Raw genomic sequence first — 18,377 nt, 5'->3', positions numbered from 1 at the left:
CTCTAAGACAAATAGAAAAGTAGAAAAACTAGGTCCCTCTATATCTAGGTAGTCTATTACCCTAATCTACACTTCCTTTTCGAGCTTGCTATACGCTCCTATAGGTAAGCTCGTACCTTAAAAGCTCTTTTAGTAGGCACTTCTTATTATCGCTACTCCTTAAGCTGCTCTCTATGTATAGCTCGCTCAGCTTACAAAGGTCCAATTGGCTATAGTAGCTAATTTCATCGTCTTTTATACTCCTCTACCTCCTTGATATATATATCCTAGCCCTACTACTATACTAGATACTTATACTTATAAACGAAGGTATAGTCGTACAAGTTGTATAGTAGTAGACGAAGTAGACGTCTAGGCTTCGTAAGCTCTTTACAAAGGCGTTTACTATAGTACTACACTAAAGGTGACGTCTAGCTAGATAATATAGGTGATCTATACGCCTAAAGATGCTTCTACACTAGTATATAAGGCATCTTAAGGTAGTCTAGCCTCCTTATAAGCGTATAGACAAGTGTCTCCTCTTCCTAGAGGTAGAGATCGAGTACTATCTTTTTAAAAGCTGCCTATACTTAACTTCGAAGTTAAATAAGCGGATCTAAGCAATCTAGTGTATTATTAGAGTACCTAGGACATCGCTCGTGGTACTATTGAGCTAATAGACTAGAACTAGAGCATTGGTCTCTACGATGAAACGTATATCAAAGAGGTAGCGACGAAAACGCTTTAGAAGGAAGAGCAGCCCCTTTAACTCCCTTTTTATAGCATTGTACCGCTTCTTTGCCTCTAACTAGATATCGCTCTCGAACTAGTATAGGTATCTTTTACTATTAGGGCCAACCTACTTGAGTACCCTGCCCTATCCAAGGATATTAGCGTTGTAGACTAAAAAGATTATACCGAACTGAGGATTACTATAGATAAATGTCGTTAAAACTAGAGCGATGATGATTTTCTCCTTTAGCTTGTCTATCGCCTTCTATTTAGAGGGCCCCTAGGTCTACTTAGTATCTTTCTTTATTAGGGTATATAGAGGAATTGCGATAATTGTAAAACCTTTAATCTAAATCTAGTAGTATCTGACTATTCCGACGAAGGTATATACCTCCTTAACGTTAGAATAGGTCTTCTATTCCCTTATCTTGATTACCTTTGCTTCCTTAGAAAGGCGCCCCTCTAGTATATAGAGATAACTAAGTAGGATTACTTTTAATTGTATCTACTTCGATTTCTTAATGGCGATAGTCGTATTTACTAGCTCTACGTTTAGCAATACTATATCGATGTTCTTAAGATGCTTAATAATAAATTCTCAACGTCCCCCTTTATTTAGATAGCTAGTATAATTAGATTAGAGACCTTTTATAGCGATATCATCTAGATAGATACGATAGACATTAGGGATAAAGTCACCGAAGATCGTTGTTATAGCTTGTTGGAACTAGGCAATGGAATTTATACTTCCTATCGGCAATATATATATATAGAAGAGCCCGATTAACGTTGTAAAAGTCGTTAAATCCTAGCTACGCTTATAGAGGTTGACCTAGTCGTATCTAAAGAAGAGATCTAAGAGAGATATTAGTCTATAGCCTCCGAAGTCTTTATTAAATTCCTCTATAATAAGCGGAACGAAAGTATTATAAATCGTTATAGCATTAGCCTTTTAAATATTATTGATAAGCTATAAACTATTGTCCTTTTTTAAAACTAGGAACTAGTTATTGTAGTAGCTTATATAGCTGTGCTCGATGATTCTTTATATCTACCTCTCTCTAAGTAGATCAACGACCTTCTATATTAGTGGTTTTAGGATTAGGATCGACTTACTTTGCTAGGCCTTATATAGAATAGTCCTAATATACTAGGGCGAAACAACGTCTTTATAGATACGCCTATACTTAGTAAAATCCTATATAAGTATAGCCTCCTAGTTCTATAAGATCTTAGTAAATATCTCTCTCTCTAGCTTAGTGAAAAAACCGTCTATAGTAGTAAGCATTTCTTAAAAGTACTCTTTAATAAGTCTTGAGCCTAGCTTAAGATCTAAGAAATAAGGGACTACAAGGTCTTCCTAGTCCTTTTTAAACTATATCTTAGCTTTAGCCTTTGTAAGCCACTTTTCTTACTATAATAGGTCTCTCTCTAGTATAGAGCTATTCGACGGTACTAAGTCAATAGGCTAAACCTTATTTACAACATTCTTCTAGAGTATAAACGTCCTTAGGGCCTCTCTAAACTTATAGTAGAACGCCTACCTTAGCCTTCTATTGGAAAAGGGGTTTCTAATCGAGGTCCTCCTCTTCCCTTTTAAATAGGGCAACAATTTAATCTTATCTTTCTTCTTCTGTCTAGATGGAGAAGACAACGAATAAGAACGTACAATATAAAAAAGAGTACTAAAGAATAATATATAGAACTTCTATAAAACGAAATAAAAAACTACTTTACCTATACGATCGTTGAGGAAACTAAGGGCAATCTCGCTCTCCTCTATCTCTATCTAGTTAAAGATTCTTTTAGGACTCTTCGTTAATCCCTAAAATTGCTCCTAAGTGGACAATTATATTAGAGATAGTAGGTGATTCTACTAAGTAATCTTCTTAGAGACGATATACGTCTAGACTATCTTCCTTTCTATAATTAGATTAATAATAATTAGGTTGCTATTATAGTAATCAAAGGTTAGGGCGATATCCTTAATAAACGGTATATTGAGGATTACTTTATAGCTATTAGTAGTGTCCTTAGTTACAAAGAAGTAAAGGTTGATATCAACTCCTCCTAGGTATAGAGTGATCTAAGTCTCCCTAATAAACGGTACTAAGCTATAAAAACCCTTTGAGATGACCTTGGTAGGCTAGTATAGCATTATATACTTTTTAATAACATTTATTAATATATAGTTGTACTTTGAACTAAAGTCGATTAGAGTAAGGTGCTTATTATAATAGCCCTTCTCGAACTAGATATATAGAGTAGGAAAAGACTATATTCTTATTATTATACTAAGTTCTATATACTATAAGACTAAAAGCGTCGAGATAAACTTCTAGAGTAGGGTATAGATACAATCGTCAACGTCTCTAGGTAGACCTTTATAAATCTAACGCTCTTAGAGGCTTCCTATATAGATACCCTATACACTGTCTTTAATAACTCTAAAGATTGTTAGAACTATCTTAGTCTAACTAGAGGAAAAGTCGTTAAATATATTTATATTGGTATATAGAGCTTATATATAGACTCCTATATCTTTTAGTACAATAGTCGGTCTATTAAGCTTAGGAACACTAGACCTCTTATAGTCAATAACTTCGACGTTGGTAGAAATGCCTTATAAATATACGATTAGAGCGTCCTTATACTTAGGCGAAATATAGACTAAGTTATTAAGGGTTAGACCGATCTTCGCCTTTATCGCAATATAGATTATATCCTTTATATACGAAAGCAATGTAGTAACCTTCGGTATAGGCAGCTTAGACTATAGCTCCTCTTTCTTTGTATAATTTGCTATAGCTAGGTTCTTAAGGATAGTTATATAAGGAGGCTCCACTAGAGGTATAGGAGTACTACCTATCTAGAAGTTATCTTCCCTTTCGTCTTTAGCGAACCGACGTTTAGTAGACGATATACCTTAAAGTATAGTCTCCGCTTTCTCCTTAGCTTCCCCCTTAGTCTAGTTAGAAAGAGGAAGAGGCAGTTAGTAGAATTCGTTAGCCTTTAGCGTAGGCTATAGGACAACCTTCTAAGTTAAAATACAACTTTCCTTTAATAGAACTATATAAAACGACAATTGATTAAACGCTATATAATAGAAGGCGGAGATAAGCTTAGGCTCCTCTTTGTATATAAGACGATTGATCGTTGTCTAGACGGTTATAAGCTTCTAATATAGTTTAGGCTACTAAAGATAGTGCTTATTCAGTACTAAGGATATATCTAGCTTGAATAAACGACTATTTAGGCGCTTATATTTACGATAGTATACCTAGTATATAGGGTAGCTATTATACTATAGGCAATAGGCTATATATATAAGGACAAGCTAGCCGATCTTGCTAACCTCTTATACACTATTAACATCTATCTTTATAAAGGTGATCGTCTTAGCTAGTATATAGCCCTTCTTACTCCTATTGCTAAGGTAGTAGTCTATACCTTTACAATATATTAGACCTATAGCTATAGCTTTTATAGCTTCTATATACTCGAGGACTATATAGTCAAAGTCACTACAATAGTAGCAATAGCTAGAGCTTATAGGTCTACTATAGTTAGAAGGACGACTATCAATATATAAGCTAGTGATAAAGCCAATATATCTCTCCTATAAACAGCTCCGCTACTAGAAATACATTTAAAGAACTTCGATCTCGTTAAAAGTAGAATCGATTCTATATAAACGGAGGGCCTCGATCTTCTATTTAAACTGCTTAACGATCTTCTACTTCTAGATATATAGACGCTAAAGCTAATTAGCTAGATCGTCGATATTATTAGGCGTAGATATAAGAGCTTTCTTCGGCTTCTCCTCTTCCTACTCCTATAGCTCAAGGGTCGTCTTAATAGTAGGTATAGCTAGAGGCGAATAGTACTTCTATAGATCGATCTTATACTTATAGGTCTTAAGAAAGAGATCTCCTATATTGAGACCCTTCTAAAGAGCATCCTAAACGAATTTAAGGAAGTCTACCTACTTCGTAGTATAGATAGAGTCTTTATCGTCCTTCTTTAGAGTATACTAATAGTCCTTAAGAGCTACCTAGATCCGCTAATTAAATATATACTATATAGTTAGAACGATTATATACTATAGCTTCTTATAAACTTTAGTAGGGGCGACAATATATATATAGTCGATCAACTTGAAATAGTTGTAGATAACTTTGCCAACTAGCTAGTATCTCCCTTTGATTAGATTATAAAAGTAACCTCTGTCTCTATACTACTTAGGATCGTCGCTCTTCTAGCGCTTTAAGAACTTAGCTTTAAAAGCTACCTAGGTCTCTCGGTCCTTTTTCTCTTAATGACAAATAATAGGCTAGATTATAGTATTATACTAAAGCTTAAATAGATATATATAAGTCTTGTTATTAATAACCTAATAAGCCTTATATATCTCTTCGAAGATTTTAATCCAACGTATAGCATTCTAACTAGAGAAGTAGCCTTAAAGGCTAGCCTTCGCTAAAGTTAGAAAGGTCGTGCTAAGCATAGTAGTAAGAACGTACTTAGTTATCTTCTTTAGAGCTTCGGCTTCGAAGAGACTAGAAGATATTACTATAGATATCTCTATATAGATAGGCGGAGTAGAGGTATCTAACGAAGACGGAAGGGGTGTCTATACTACTTTAGCTAGGTCTTCTTCGCTTAGTATACCTTAGAAAGGCTATAAGATAGATACGTCCTTAGACTCTCTCTTAGAGGTTGGTATCAAGATTAATAATATTATAGAGGTCGACGGAATTCCTAGAGCTTCTATAGACAATGTATATATATATCGCTAAAGTCTAGTTATTAGACACTTGGCTATCGTCTTTAAGAAAGGCAACGACTATATCGATAGACTATAAAAAGACTAATATATATACTTCTATAGGAATATCAACTCCTTTAACGTCTATCTAGAGGAAGAAAACCTTTTAAAAAGCTAGGTTCCTTTAGAATATATAGTCTAAATGCTCTAAAGAATAACTATAGGTTCCTTATAGATTATCTAGATACCCTTAGCAACTAATATACTAGACCTAACTAGCGTAATAGCGGTAAGAGTATAGCTCTTAAGAAGAAAAGTAAAAGTCTATACTAAGACTTTATATCTAATATAAAACAATGCTAGATATACTATTAAAAGGAGCTAAATGTCGTAAAGGTATAGTCTTAAGCTTAGAAACTTATAAGTAGCTACTATATTTAACTACTTTTATAACTAGTTTAGCTAGACTAGAGAAGAAAATGATAATTAATGAAAATTCTATTTCTATCTCTACTTAGGAGGATAGAACTATCGTCTTTCAATTAGATTAACGTTTTACAACTACTATATTGATAATAACGAAGCCTCAATAGGTCTTTGAAGTGTTGAGGATAATAGGATATCTTTTCGATGCCCTATACCGTCTAGGCAAAGGAAGGTCTTCTAAGACAAGGTCTCAATAGACCCCTAGAACGTATATGCCTCAATAGGTTTCTACGTCTCCTAGAGATACTAGTATCGGTATACCGGAGCCTCAATAGGTCGGCTATATCGTCGTCGTATAGCTATCAATATAGTATTATATAGTTCTATAATCTTAGAAGACTTTATAGTCTATACTATCCTATTTGGATATAGAGCTAAGCTCCTCCCTGATTAAGCCCCTATTTAAAATAGTGTAAAACCTCTATACTAACCTACCCTACTACACCTAGGATCAGGCGTATAAGATAGCTCCTAAAGGAATACAGTGTACCTCTAGACGAATGAAGATAGTACGTATCGAATAGTAGGAAGGATGTCTCCTAAAAGGAAGATATATAGCTTAGATACGTCTAGTAGGATATAGTAGAAAGACAAAAGACAATAAGAATATAGTTAGAGCTCAATAGCTCGAATACTTACCGTCTAGACAGAGGTAGAACAACGAAAGGAGAGGCTCAATAGCCTTCCTAGAAGAAGGAGGACTACCAACGTAGTGTCAACGAACGTATATTGACAACTGCTTGATGTCTTACTTAATAATAAAGAAGATAGGCTTAGCCCACTTAAATATATGTGATCAGAGGGCTAGACCCCCTAACAACGAATATAACGCTCTAAGACAAATAGAAAAGTAGAAAAACTAGGTCCTTCTATGTCTAGGTAGTCTATCACCCCAATCTAATATACCTTAGACTATATTCTATAACAATATATAGACTATTCGCTTTATAGTAGGCGAGAACGAACGTATTAGTACTCAACTCTATTATATTGATATCTATAATATATAGCTATATTAGGAATATATAAAGGGGTCTTTCGAGGTTATATACTTACTGACTATAGAGATATCTATAGATAGGCTAACGAAGGTGTTGTTTTACTAGAAGTTTAAACACTTTAGGGAGCTCCTCAACCTATAGGATATATATTATATAGTTTAGGGAGATAATCAAGGGGATAGGAACGCAAGGTATAAATAAAAATAAACTAAAAATAAGAGTATACACTAATGTAAAACAAACTAAAGGGTACCTACACCTATAAAACAATAAATAAAAATATAAGACTACTTACTACCTTTCTTCTTCTTAGAGGTAAGTGTAGTAAATACCGCTATAGCTACACTATATATTAGCGCCTCCTAGTCAATGCTAGGGTAGGCGTCCTCCTTATCCTTATCCTTATCCTCGTCCTCCTCCTCGCTCTCTTCCTTCTTAGCCTTCTTAGCCTTCTTAGACTTCTTAGTAGACGTAGCCACCTTTGCCTTGCCCTTGCCCTTGCCCTTAGCGAGTATAGGCATATACTCTTCGTCGTCGTTGTTATCGTTATCGTTATCGTCGATATTAGCATCCTTACCCTCTAGGGTAAGGAGAGTATATAGAGTAGTACGTAGGTTCTTCTAGTCCTACTATATATAGTTAGAAGAACACTTTTCCTTTGTTATTTCATTTGTTACCTACAAGGTTTAGCTTAGGCGCCTAGCGCCCCTATATTATAGCTAAGAACTACTTAGCAATATAGAGAATATTGTTAGAACTACTCTATTAGTATAGTACACCTATAGACTATACTAGTATACTTATATAGGGTAGCACTTTTTGTCGTACGTATAGCATGTACACCGAACCACTTTACTAAGAACATCCTAGCACTCTCTATCGCTTTTACTATATATAGCGGACTTGAGGTAGCCGAGGCAAAGTACCTCTCTAAAGGCGCTCTCCTCCTCCTCTTCCTCTAAAAAGGAGGAAGAGGAGGAGGGGAGCGTCGTATACTTAGAGGGGGTCTTCGGTATAGCGAGGGTCCTACTACAAATGTTAGAGACACGGATATATATACTACACTAGGGAGGAAAGCTATAGTATACTCACTTCTTACTAGCACCAACGTTAGCCTTAGTAAGAGTAGCTAGGAGTAGGGGAGGCTTGTTCTTAACTGCCTTAGTAGTATAGGCCTTCTTAAAAGCAGCGAAATAGGTAGTAGATAGTATAGTTGTTATTGTTATTAATATTGTTGTTGTTACTAATACTACTGCTATTGCTTACAGTCTATAAAGGAAGAGTTTAGGAGATAGTTTAAGGTATACTCACTATATTTAAATACTTCTAGGAGTATAGCTATCGGCTAGCTTATAGCAATACAGTATTGTCTATATAGAGCGAATATAACAATAGGCGACAATGGTAGATGTACATTCAAAATGTTAGGCAACAATAGCTACAATGGCATATACCTAAATAATCGTAACGCTCAATTGTACAACCTACACCTATAATTGAGGCGACGCGATTCAAGATATACGTTAATAGTATATCTAAATAGGGGATAAGAATAGAACGTATAATAGATTTAGCGAATATATACAATGCGATCAATAGTATATACAACAATGTCAATAATAGCGCCCCTAAATATCAACAATAGCGCCTCTAAATGTCAACAATGGCACTCCTAAATACAACTATATTCAATGCGATATATAGCTTAGTAACGCTAGCAGCCACGATGCCTAACAATAGCGTAGCAACATTTGCATATTAGCTACGATTGTACGCGATGACTAGGTCAATACTAGAGGCTACAGTTCAATACGCCTAGCGATATAAGCTCCAAAGTCAGTGCCTAGCATACGTGTTCTATAGACAGCCTCTTACGAGTCTGTCTAGGGGGTATGTCGCGTACTAGTGCACACGTGACTCCATCTGCTAGGCTCCCTCCGCTTAGGGGGCATATATCAGCTCTGCCCATATATATATATAGACCTCAGTGCTTCTCCTACCCTATATAAGAAGAGCACCTCTCTTAATACACATGTCTCTATATCCTATATAGCCCTACTTCGCTGCTCTCCTTATAAGGTTAGAAAATAATAAAGATAATAAAAGGATACGCATTTTCCAAAGTGATAACGGTGGTGAATATATATCTAAGATATTTGAAGACTTCCTTCTTAGAGAGAGTATAATACATCAACGTTCACTAGCTGATACCAAAGAGCTAAACGGCTTTCTAGAGCGTATAAACCAAACATTGCTTATAAGAGTGAGGGCAATGTTAATAGATTCGAGAGCTCCGAAATACCTTTGGGGAGAAGCTCTGTTAGCTGCTACCGATATCTATAATAAAACTCCCCATTCAAGTCTCAAATATAAAACTCCTTTTGAGATGAAATATAAAATAAAACCAAATATTGATAATATAAGAATTTAGAGATCCAAAGCTTACTATAAGATAAAGGGACCAAATAAAAGCAAGCTCGCTAAACAAGCTACGGAAGGTATATTAATAGGATTTAGGCAAGATAATCATATCTATAAAGTCTTTAATACAAATAAACAACGGGCTTTCTAGACCCGTGATATCAAAATACTCGAAGGCCAATTCCCCAATAAAGAGCTTGACAATAAGAATAAAGATAAAGAGGAAAATAACCAACTTACAGACTTAGATATAGAAATACCGAATAACTCTCAAAATAACTCTTTAAATAAGTCTTAAAATAAGACTTTAGCTCAGTCTCAACCTCAAATACAAGAGGATAATATATAAGAGGATAATATAATTGAGAGAAATCCAAGGATAATAACGAGGTCAATGACTATAAGTATAAACTCCTCTACTATAGCAATATAAAATAACGATAATAATAAAAATAACGATAAAGAACTTGTCGTTGAAATCCCTTATAAAGAAGACTAATACTATAAGGAATTCCAAAAGATATACTATATATAGATAATAGATAAATATCTAGATATATTTCTAATAAAAGAAGGGAATAACGAGCTAAATAGCTATAACTAAGCAATAACTGGTCCCAACGCCGATAACTGGTCTAAGGCAATGAAGCTTGAGATATCTGAGCTCGTCGACAAGAATACTTGGGATATTGTTGATATTCCTAATAATAGACAACCACTTAGTATCCGTTGGGTATATAGGTTGAAGACCGATTAAAATAACAATATAATAAAATATAAGGCTAGATGGGTAGTTCAAGGCTTTAAGCAAATAGAAGGACTAGATTACTTAGAGACTTTCTCTACAGTATATCGTCTAGAGATATATCGAATAACCTTTGTCTTAGCTACTGCCCTAGGTTAGACACTTCATCAATTTGATATCAAGAATGCCTTTGTATATACAGATATTGATACTAATATATATATTACTCTACTACAAGGCTTTTATAACGACCTCGATAAAAATAAGAAGTGCTTTAAACTAAAAAAGGCCTTATACGGTCTAAAACAATCACTAAGGCTTTGATATAAATACCTCTCCAATATCCTAAATAAACTCAGCTCCAAAGTAATACTATATAATAAAGGAGCTTTTATAAACTATAACTATAAGATAATACTACTTTGCTATATAGATGATCTAATAATAACTAGCCCAAATCACAAACTAATAAAGGAGATATTAGAAAAGATCTCTACAGATATAGAGCTCAAATACATTGGCGAAGTAAATACTTTTCTTAGTATACAAATAAAGATAAATAAGAGGAATAAAACTCTCCTCCTCCACCAAGAAAAATACACTCGAAATATAATAAAGAAGTATAATAAAGAGGGTCTTCCACTGAGAAAGAGTCCAACTCGAAATATAAAGCTATATAAAAATAATAGGCAAGCCACCTATAAAGAGACTGTTGAGTATCAACGATACATTGGTTCAATATTATACTTAGCAGTTAAAACACGCTCTAATATTGCTTATCCTATACAAAGGTATACTAAATACACTTCAAATCTAGCAAAGGAACACTTCCTAGCCGTTGATAATATCTTTATATACCTTTATAACTGCCTAGAGGAAGGAATACTCTATAACTGCTCTAATATAAAAGAGCTAATAATAAAAATATACTGTGACTCTGATTAGGCAAGCTACCCTAATACTAGACGATCAGTAACTAGCTATATAACAATGCTCGCTAATAACACTATAAGTTGAAGTAGTACTCTTCAGAAAACCGTTGCAACCTCTACCACAGAGGCTAAATATATAGCTTTGGCCAATGCTTGCAAAGAGGCATTATATATATATAACAGTTTTAACTATATAACAAAAGAGCTTTCAATACCTATTCTAAAACAGCTTCCTCTTATACTAGTTGATAACACTAGCGCTATAAAACTTGCTAATAACCCTGAATTTCATAAGAGAACTAAACATATTGATATTCGATATCACTTTGTTCGAAAACTGCTAGAAAATAATGAGATTCAAATAAAATATATTCCTTCAAAGGAAAATCTTGCAGATTCTCTTACAAAAACAATACCTATCGTATAGCTAGAACAGTAGAAGAAAAATATTCGGCTTGTATAATGAGGGTTTTTCTCTATATATAGTTTCCCTCAATACTATAAAAGGGTTTTCTCTATATAAGGTTTCCCTTAATATAATAAAAGGGTTTTTCTATATAAGGTTTCCCTTAAGATAAAAAGGGTTTTTATATATAAGTTTTCCCTTAATAATAAGATAATAGGGTTTTTCCTAAATAGGTTTTCCCTAAATAACTAATAAAGGGTTTTCTCACACTGAGTTTTTCCCTATAAAGAGGTTTTTACAATTTTTCCTCTTCCAATATATACATTACAGAGGAGCTATAATATAATAAGGGAGTTATAATAACAATATAAATAACTAATCTAAGCGAAAGCTAAGATTATAGGGGAGTGTTAATATATAACAATATAAATAACTAATACTAAGCATTTCCCTATAATAAACTCCCTTATAAAGGTTCTATAACGATATAACTGCTATAGTACTATAACTTATACTTTAGCAGTCGTTAATAGCTAGCAACAGCTGTTGACAACTAATAACAACTGTCAAAGGCTATCAACCTTGGCGGTTGACAACGGCTGACACTAGACTAAGTCTAGATAAGTGGATCTAAACTGTTAGAGAACCGAGCTAAGCCGAGCTAAGCCGTTGGATCTAAGCCATTGGATCCAAGCATTCGGATATAGCTAATGCGGCTTCGACAGAACATCCAGATCCAGCTTTGACGATAACCTAGCTAAATGTGGCTAATACTAGTTATAACGATAACTTAGCCAAATGCAGCTAATGCCAGTTGGCCAAATGCAGCTAATGCTAGTTATAACAATAACTAAGCTGAATACGGCTAATGCATTACTAATAGGATATTCGGATCTAGTTTTAAATATTTGGATCTAGATCCGAATAACCGCAACTACGTTAGAGCATTCAAATAAGCCGAAGATACGTACTATAGCTCTTCGTCTATATAGTAATGCAATGCCTCCCAGCTTTGTAAGATAGAACCTTCGAAGAAATAGACTACTTTGCGAGTTGAACTCGTAGCCTCTACTTCCTTAATCTATTTTGTATATACCGCAACAACCACCTACGCTACGCACTCTCTGTGACGAAGCACAATAGCACTGGGGTCAGAAGACCTTATATCCTTGCGATCAACCTCTTTCTTCTAAATCATTTCCTACCTCCCGATCGACCTACCCTGCACTTTCAGTGTATACCTCCTGTGCTAGCCCTCTCCTCTAGCACAATAACAATCTGTCTCTCTGACACTAATCTACTACTTAGCAATGACTTCTTAGATAGCTACTAGGCTTTAATCGACTACAACGCTAAGAAGGTTGACCTCTAAGCCCTTAAGTTCACTATTCTATTCGCTATCAACGTATACTCGGCTCTATATATTCGAAAGGTCAAGACTACCTATACGATTATACTCCTACTAAATTAGGAGGCAGAGATCTCTGTAGAATATAAGCCGTTCCCAAAAGGGCGGTCCTTTATATTCTATTCTAATCATCTAACCGTTTACTATACTATAGTTACGGCTAAGACCGCTAAGGTAGCCGCCGTCAAGAACACTTTGCATAGCATTATTAAGATTCTAAAGCGATACCTAGTAGACAAGATCTACAAATACAAGGATAGCGGTTTCCTAGCCTATTCCTAGACCTTAGCCCTAACTACTTTAGTAGCTAGTATAGCAATAGCTACAATGGCTACGCCAATAGTAGCGGCAGATATCGAACCCCCTTCTTTAGCAACGTAGGCTGCCGCGGTCATGCTAGTCAATAGCAAGTTCGCCTTTGATGATCGTATTATAGCTATAGCATAATACAGCTATAGCACTTACAAGCTAGCTATTCCGACGGTCAACCTTACGAAGGCTACTTTAGTCAATGAGTTCAATGATACTAATTCCGCTATACTAATAAGCGATTACGTCTTCTAGCTAGTATAAGCCAACGACCCTAACGAACTGGCAAGCAAGCTATTCGTTTTAGAAAAACAGTCTACCTTAGGCCTTTATATAGATCTAAGCCTATCTAAGATTGTCACTAAGGACAGAGTGCATATATATACCAAGGATCCTAACACCGCCTAGCGGTTCATTAAGGTCATTGAGCGATATCCTAGCCTCTAGAAGGATGAAGGCCTCGTTTAGTAGAGCCTTGATGAACTAATATATATACCTCTAGTAGAGGGCTAGCAACATCAAAAGGTCAATGCCTACTTTTACCTACTAAGTAAGAAAGATCGTAAGGTACTCGACAAGACCTTTGATAGCCTATACGAACAAGGCTATATAACCTAGGCGACGCGAGCTACGCCTTTCGTATACCTAGTATTCGTCGTTTAAAGGCTAGAGCGCAACGGAGAACTCAAAGGCCAAGTTGTAATCGATCTATAGAGCTTAAATTGCGTAATAGTGCCCAACAACTATCCTCTGCTACTACAATCGGAGATCATCGCCGAGTTATATAGTAAACACTTCATTATAGTGATCGACGCTACCTTATTTTTCTACTAGTTCGGCGTTTATCCTCTATACTAAGATCGATTCACTCTAATTAGCCTATATAGCCTTGAGTAGCCTATAGTGTGTCTAATGGGCTACTACAACTCGTCGGCGTATATATAGCGCATTATAGACCGACTTTTATAGCTATACTCCGTATATATATAAACCTTCATCAATAACATTATTATCTACTTAGACAATGCTAAGGATTATATATGCTACCTAAATACGATATTTAGCTTGTTTACTAATAAGAACATTGCCCTCTTGCCAACTAAATCGTATATAGGATATCCAAGTATAGAATTACTCGGATTCTATATCGATAGCCTAGGCCTTACAACGACTATATAGCGTATTAAGGTATTTAAGCAACTCGCCTTTCTATATACGCTCAAGGCATTTAAGCAATATATTAGCGCTACAGGCTTCCTTTAGCACCTAATTCTATACTACGCTCAGTTGGTAGAGCCTCTATAAGCTTGTAAGACCGCCCTATTGAGGAAGGGCTAGGAGGAAGGCTATATCGAGACTAGCAACACTGTAAAGAGGGCCAACTACTATATAAAAACCACTTTTAAGCTGACACCTATAGAGCGACTATCCTTCAAGGCGATTTAGGAAGCTATTTACAAGGAGAACCCAACTATCTTACACTACTTCGACCCTGATAAGTAGCTCTTTATACAGATTGACAGCTACCTAGAGCGTAGATTTAGCGTAATAGTCTATCACCTACGTAATAGCTATAAGTAGGAGCTTAGCACTCCAATTCCTTCGAATCAAGTGCTTCCGGTTATATTCCTTAGCCACTGCCTTACCAAGGCCGAGATACGCTATAGACCTTCGAAATAGAAGGTCGTATACTTGGTCTAGATAGTGAAGAAGCTCTAGACTATAATCCATTTAGCTAGGCTTCCGGTCAATGTACTTACCGACCACGCTACTATATACAGCATCGTTGTATAAACCTAGCTTAATACATTGTCGACAGACTAGGCTAATAGACGACTTATTACCGCCTTTATCTACCTTTTAGAGTATAATCTTCGGCTCTACTATCTGCCTAGTCGTTTAAACTTTGTACCAGATGCTCTAAGCCGTTTAAAGGTGATGTAGGACCCCGTTAAGCGCCTAGAAGGCCTTATAGTGCTCGACAACGTATTGTTCGCCTTTATAGAAGCTTATATAGAGGAATCGCTTCGCTAGAAGTTCATCGCCGTTTATAAGGAGGATTCGAAATACAAGGCTATTATAGAAGATCTCACCAGTAGCTAAACTGGTAAGGGTACTAGAGTTTTTTCGTACCTTAGGCTACCTTTTACGATAATTGACAGTCTAATCTACAACATCTAGCTGTATAGCGTACGCCTTCTTTGTATACCATTTAGTATAATTAAGGAAGTCCTTAGCTTAGTCTACGATACTAAGTACCACTTTGGTATAGAACGTATACTATATAATCTATATAGTATATCGATAGTCAACAAAACCTAGGAGGTTAAGAAGTACGTAGTACACTGCCCGTTATACCGCCTTAATACTACCGATCGTTAGAAACCGATTGGCGAATATTAGCTAATTTAACCGAGTGATATACTCCTAATACGAATTATCGCTATCGACTTTATTATAAGCCTACTAAGTGTACTATCGAAGGGCTCTCCTTGGCAACTAGAAGGCTACGACACCTTCGACGCGATAATGACCGTGTTGTATAAAAGTAGTAAGCGAACCCTCCTACTACTAGGCAACGGCAAATACTTTACAAAGGATTGGGGCTACGTCCTTATATACTAATTACTTCTATTAGACTAGGGTATACCGTTAGCTATTATCTCCGACTAAGACCGTAAATTTATATTAGATCTCTAGACTAGTATATAGGAGTATTAGGGTACTAAGTTACTGATAACAACTATATACTATCCATAGGCAGATAGTCTAGTAGAATATAAGAATTAAACTATAGAAATCGCCCTACGATTCTATACCTTCGAATTTCCGACTAGCAACTAGATCGATATTATTCTACTACTACAATAGAACCTCAATAGTGTATATTCGGCTCTAATTTGCTTAACGTCTTATAAACAGTTATATAGGTTCCGACTATAAAGACCGCTTAACGTGATTGTAGCCGATCTAAGCGTAGCCACTCTTATAGACTTACCTATACTACAAGAGGATTTGCGCTATAAGACATAGTTGGCTATAGACTTTACAACTATATAAGCTAAGCGTCGTTATAATAGTTGCTATCGCCAAATCGAATTCGAAGTCGGTGATAAGGTTTACCTTCGACTCTATCATAGCTACCACCTACCTAGCAATCTACCTTAGAAGCTATTACAACAGTATACTAGGCTATTCCCTATCAAGCGCTATGTTAGTTAGCTCGTATATAAACTCGATCTTCTAGACTATATAGGAATCTACCTAGTTATCTCTATAGAACATCTCTCGCCGACGCCGCTAGGAGAAGATCCGTATAGCTATATTAAACCAGAGGCAGGCCTAGTCGAAGATTCCTAAGCCTCTAATTGGTCAGAAGATTATAAATTCGGTAATAACTACGAGGTAGAGCGTATTCTTAAGCACTTAGTTATAGATATACGAATTAAATATTTGATCTAGTAGAAGAACCTAGGTGCCTACTACAACGCTTAGAAGTCGTTATATAATATATAGTATACTCCGAAGGTCGTAGAGGAATACTAGAAGCGCCTAGGCATTGACCTGCCTATAGATGTAGTATAGAAGAAGGAAGCCGAGGCGCTTGCCAAACGCCCTCGAGGTTGGCCCTAGAAGAACGTAGAGGCTATAGACAAGGCCGCCAACAAGGCTACAGAGAAGGCCACAGGCGTCGTAGCACCTACTAAGCGCCTATATAGCCGTCTTCGGAAGGACCTGACACCGGTCCTTCAGAAGGACCTAGCAATAGCTGGCCTATCGACGAAGACCTCCTTGTAGAAGGTGCCTACTCCAGTAGCTCAGGCTGAGCAGCCCTTGGCGCTATAGACCATAGTACCGTGGCCTAGTATACCTAGGGAGGAGCCTACGCCAGAGGCCCCGGTTAAACATATAACGGCGCTACAACCTATAGCGCTATAGCCTACAATACCTAAAAAGGTATCTATACTAGTTAAGTATATTGCAGAGCTGCCTTCCCTAGTGCTTTCGACTATCGTAGTGGCCAGCCTAGCTCCGAATTAGCGGCGTAATACATACGCTAGCAAAGCTGTCAAATCAGCGTAATACCGTAAGGAAAAGGAGGATATTTAGGAGGAGTGAGTTACTAGATGGGGAAGGAGGATCAATACAAGGAGCAACGTAGTAAGGGCACCGCTATTTTTCTTATAGCCTAGCACTTGATACTGGAACCGTATTATATATATAAATAGATAATGACCCTATCTAGGAAGGCTCTGGGTTAGGGTTGCTCTATATAGGGTTAGCCCTGTATGGCCCATGCGCCCTATACACTGCCAAGATATCTTGGCAGTGGAGGGAGCCTCCCCACTTTGAATCCATCATCGCTCATTCCACCATTCTCTCTGCCACTGTATATTGTATGCGCACCGTATCAACCAGCTTGGTGGGAGCATAGGCCGCGTTCTTCATGGGGATGAAGTTCCTACGTCGTGACCAAAAATCAGGGTGGCTGCCGTCAGCAAACACCGATAATTCAAAGCTACGAAGCAGTCGGACCGCGCGAAGCGGTGACTCACTACAGCTGAGGTTAGCCAGTGATACACGACCCCTAGTTATCCACACCGAGATCTGTAGGGTGGCAGGGAATCGTACCGTCAAGAACGCCGCCGACGAGCCAATGGTGACCCATTTGGGGTCCTTCGCCTTCTTCAACACGGGCAGGAAAGCCTGGAAGAGCCGCAGGAATCCATAAACGTTGACGTCGACGTGCCGCTGGACATCGTCCGGCGTGACCTCAGACACTTTGACCCACTTGAGCGCGATGCCCGCGTTGGCCACGAGGATATCGACATGATCAATGGCGTGCTTGGTGGCCAGAGCTTCGACGGCGGCCGCCGGGTCGGTGGGAACCGTCAGGTCGAGCTTGACAACAACCAGCGACGTCCCTTGACCCCTCGGCAGCGAGGCGAGCTCTTGGGCTGTGGCGTGGCGGGGATCGCGGACCGCGGCGATGACTGTGTGGTTGGGGCGGGCGAGGTACAGCTCGAGCAGACCGCGCCCGATGCCTCGGTTGGCCCCCGTGATGAGCACGATCGTCTCTGCCATGGCGGTCACTCACGGTTGGACGGCTCTCTCCGAGCTCGGCAAAGACTCGCGAGATGCGAGGCGGGAGAGCATTGAGCCCGACAGGGAGAGCTTGGAGCGCCACAG

At 37.4% G+C, this 18,377-nt stretch overlaps 1 protein-coding gene across 1 annotated transcript; it reads right to left on the bottom strand.

Moving 5' to 3' along the window:
• Positions 1–8,837: 8,837 nt before the first annotated feature.
• THITE_2089433 (uncharacterized protein) lies at positions 8,838–18,272 on the bottom strand (the record flags this gene model as incomplete). The annotated part of the gene is made up of 3 exons (XM_003654224.1): positions 8,838–8,849; positions 17,595–17,649; positions 17,788–18,272. The coding sequence occupies 3 exons, from the start codon at positions 18,270–18,272 to the stop codon at positions 8,838–8,840; spliced, it is 552 nt and encodes a 183-aa protein (XP_003654272.1).
• Between the last annotated feature and the right edge of the window lie 105 nt (positions 18,273–18,377).

This window comes from Thermothielavioides terrestris, chromosome 3 (genome assembly GCF_000226115.1).
Source record: "Thermothielavioides terrestris NRRL 8126 chromosome 3, complete sequence".
NCBI classification, from domain to species: Eukaryota; Fungi; Ascomycota; class Sordariomycetes; order Sordariales; family Chaetomiaceae; genus Thermothielavioides; species Thermothielavioides terrestris.
The sequence above is the reverse complement of the archived record's forward strand: the minus strand, read 5'-3'. Positions and strand labels throughout refer to the sequence as shown.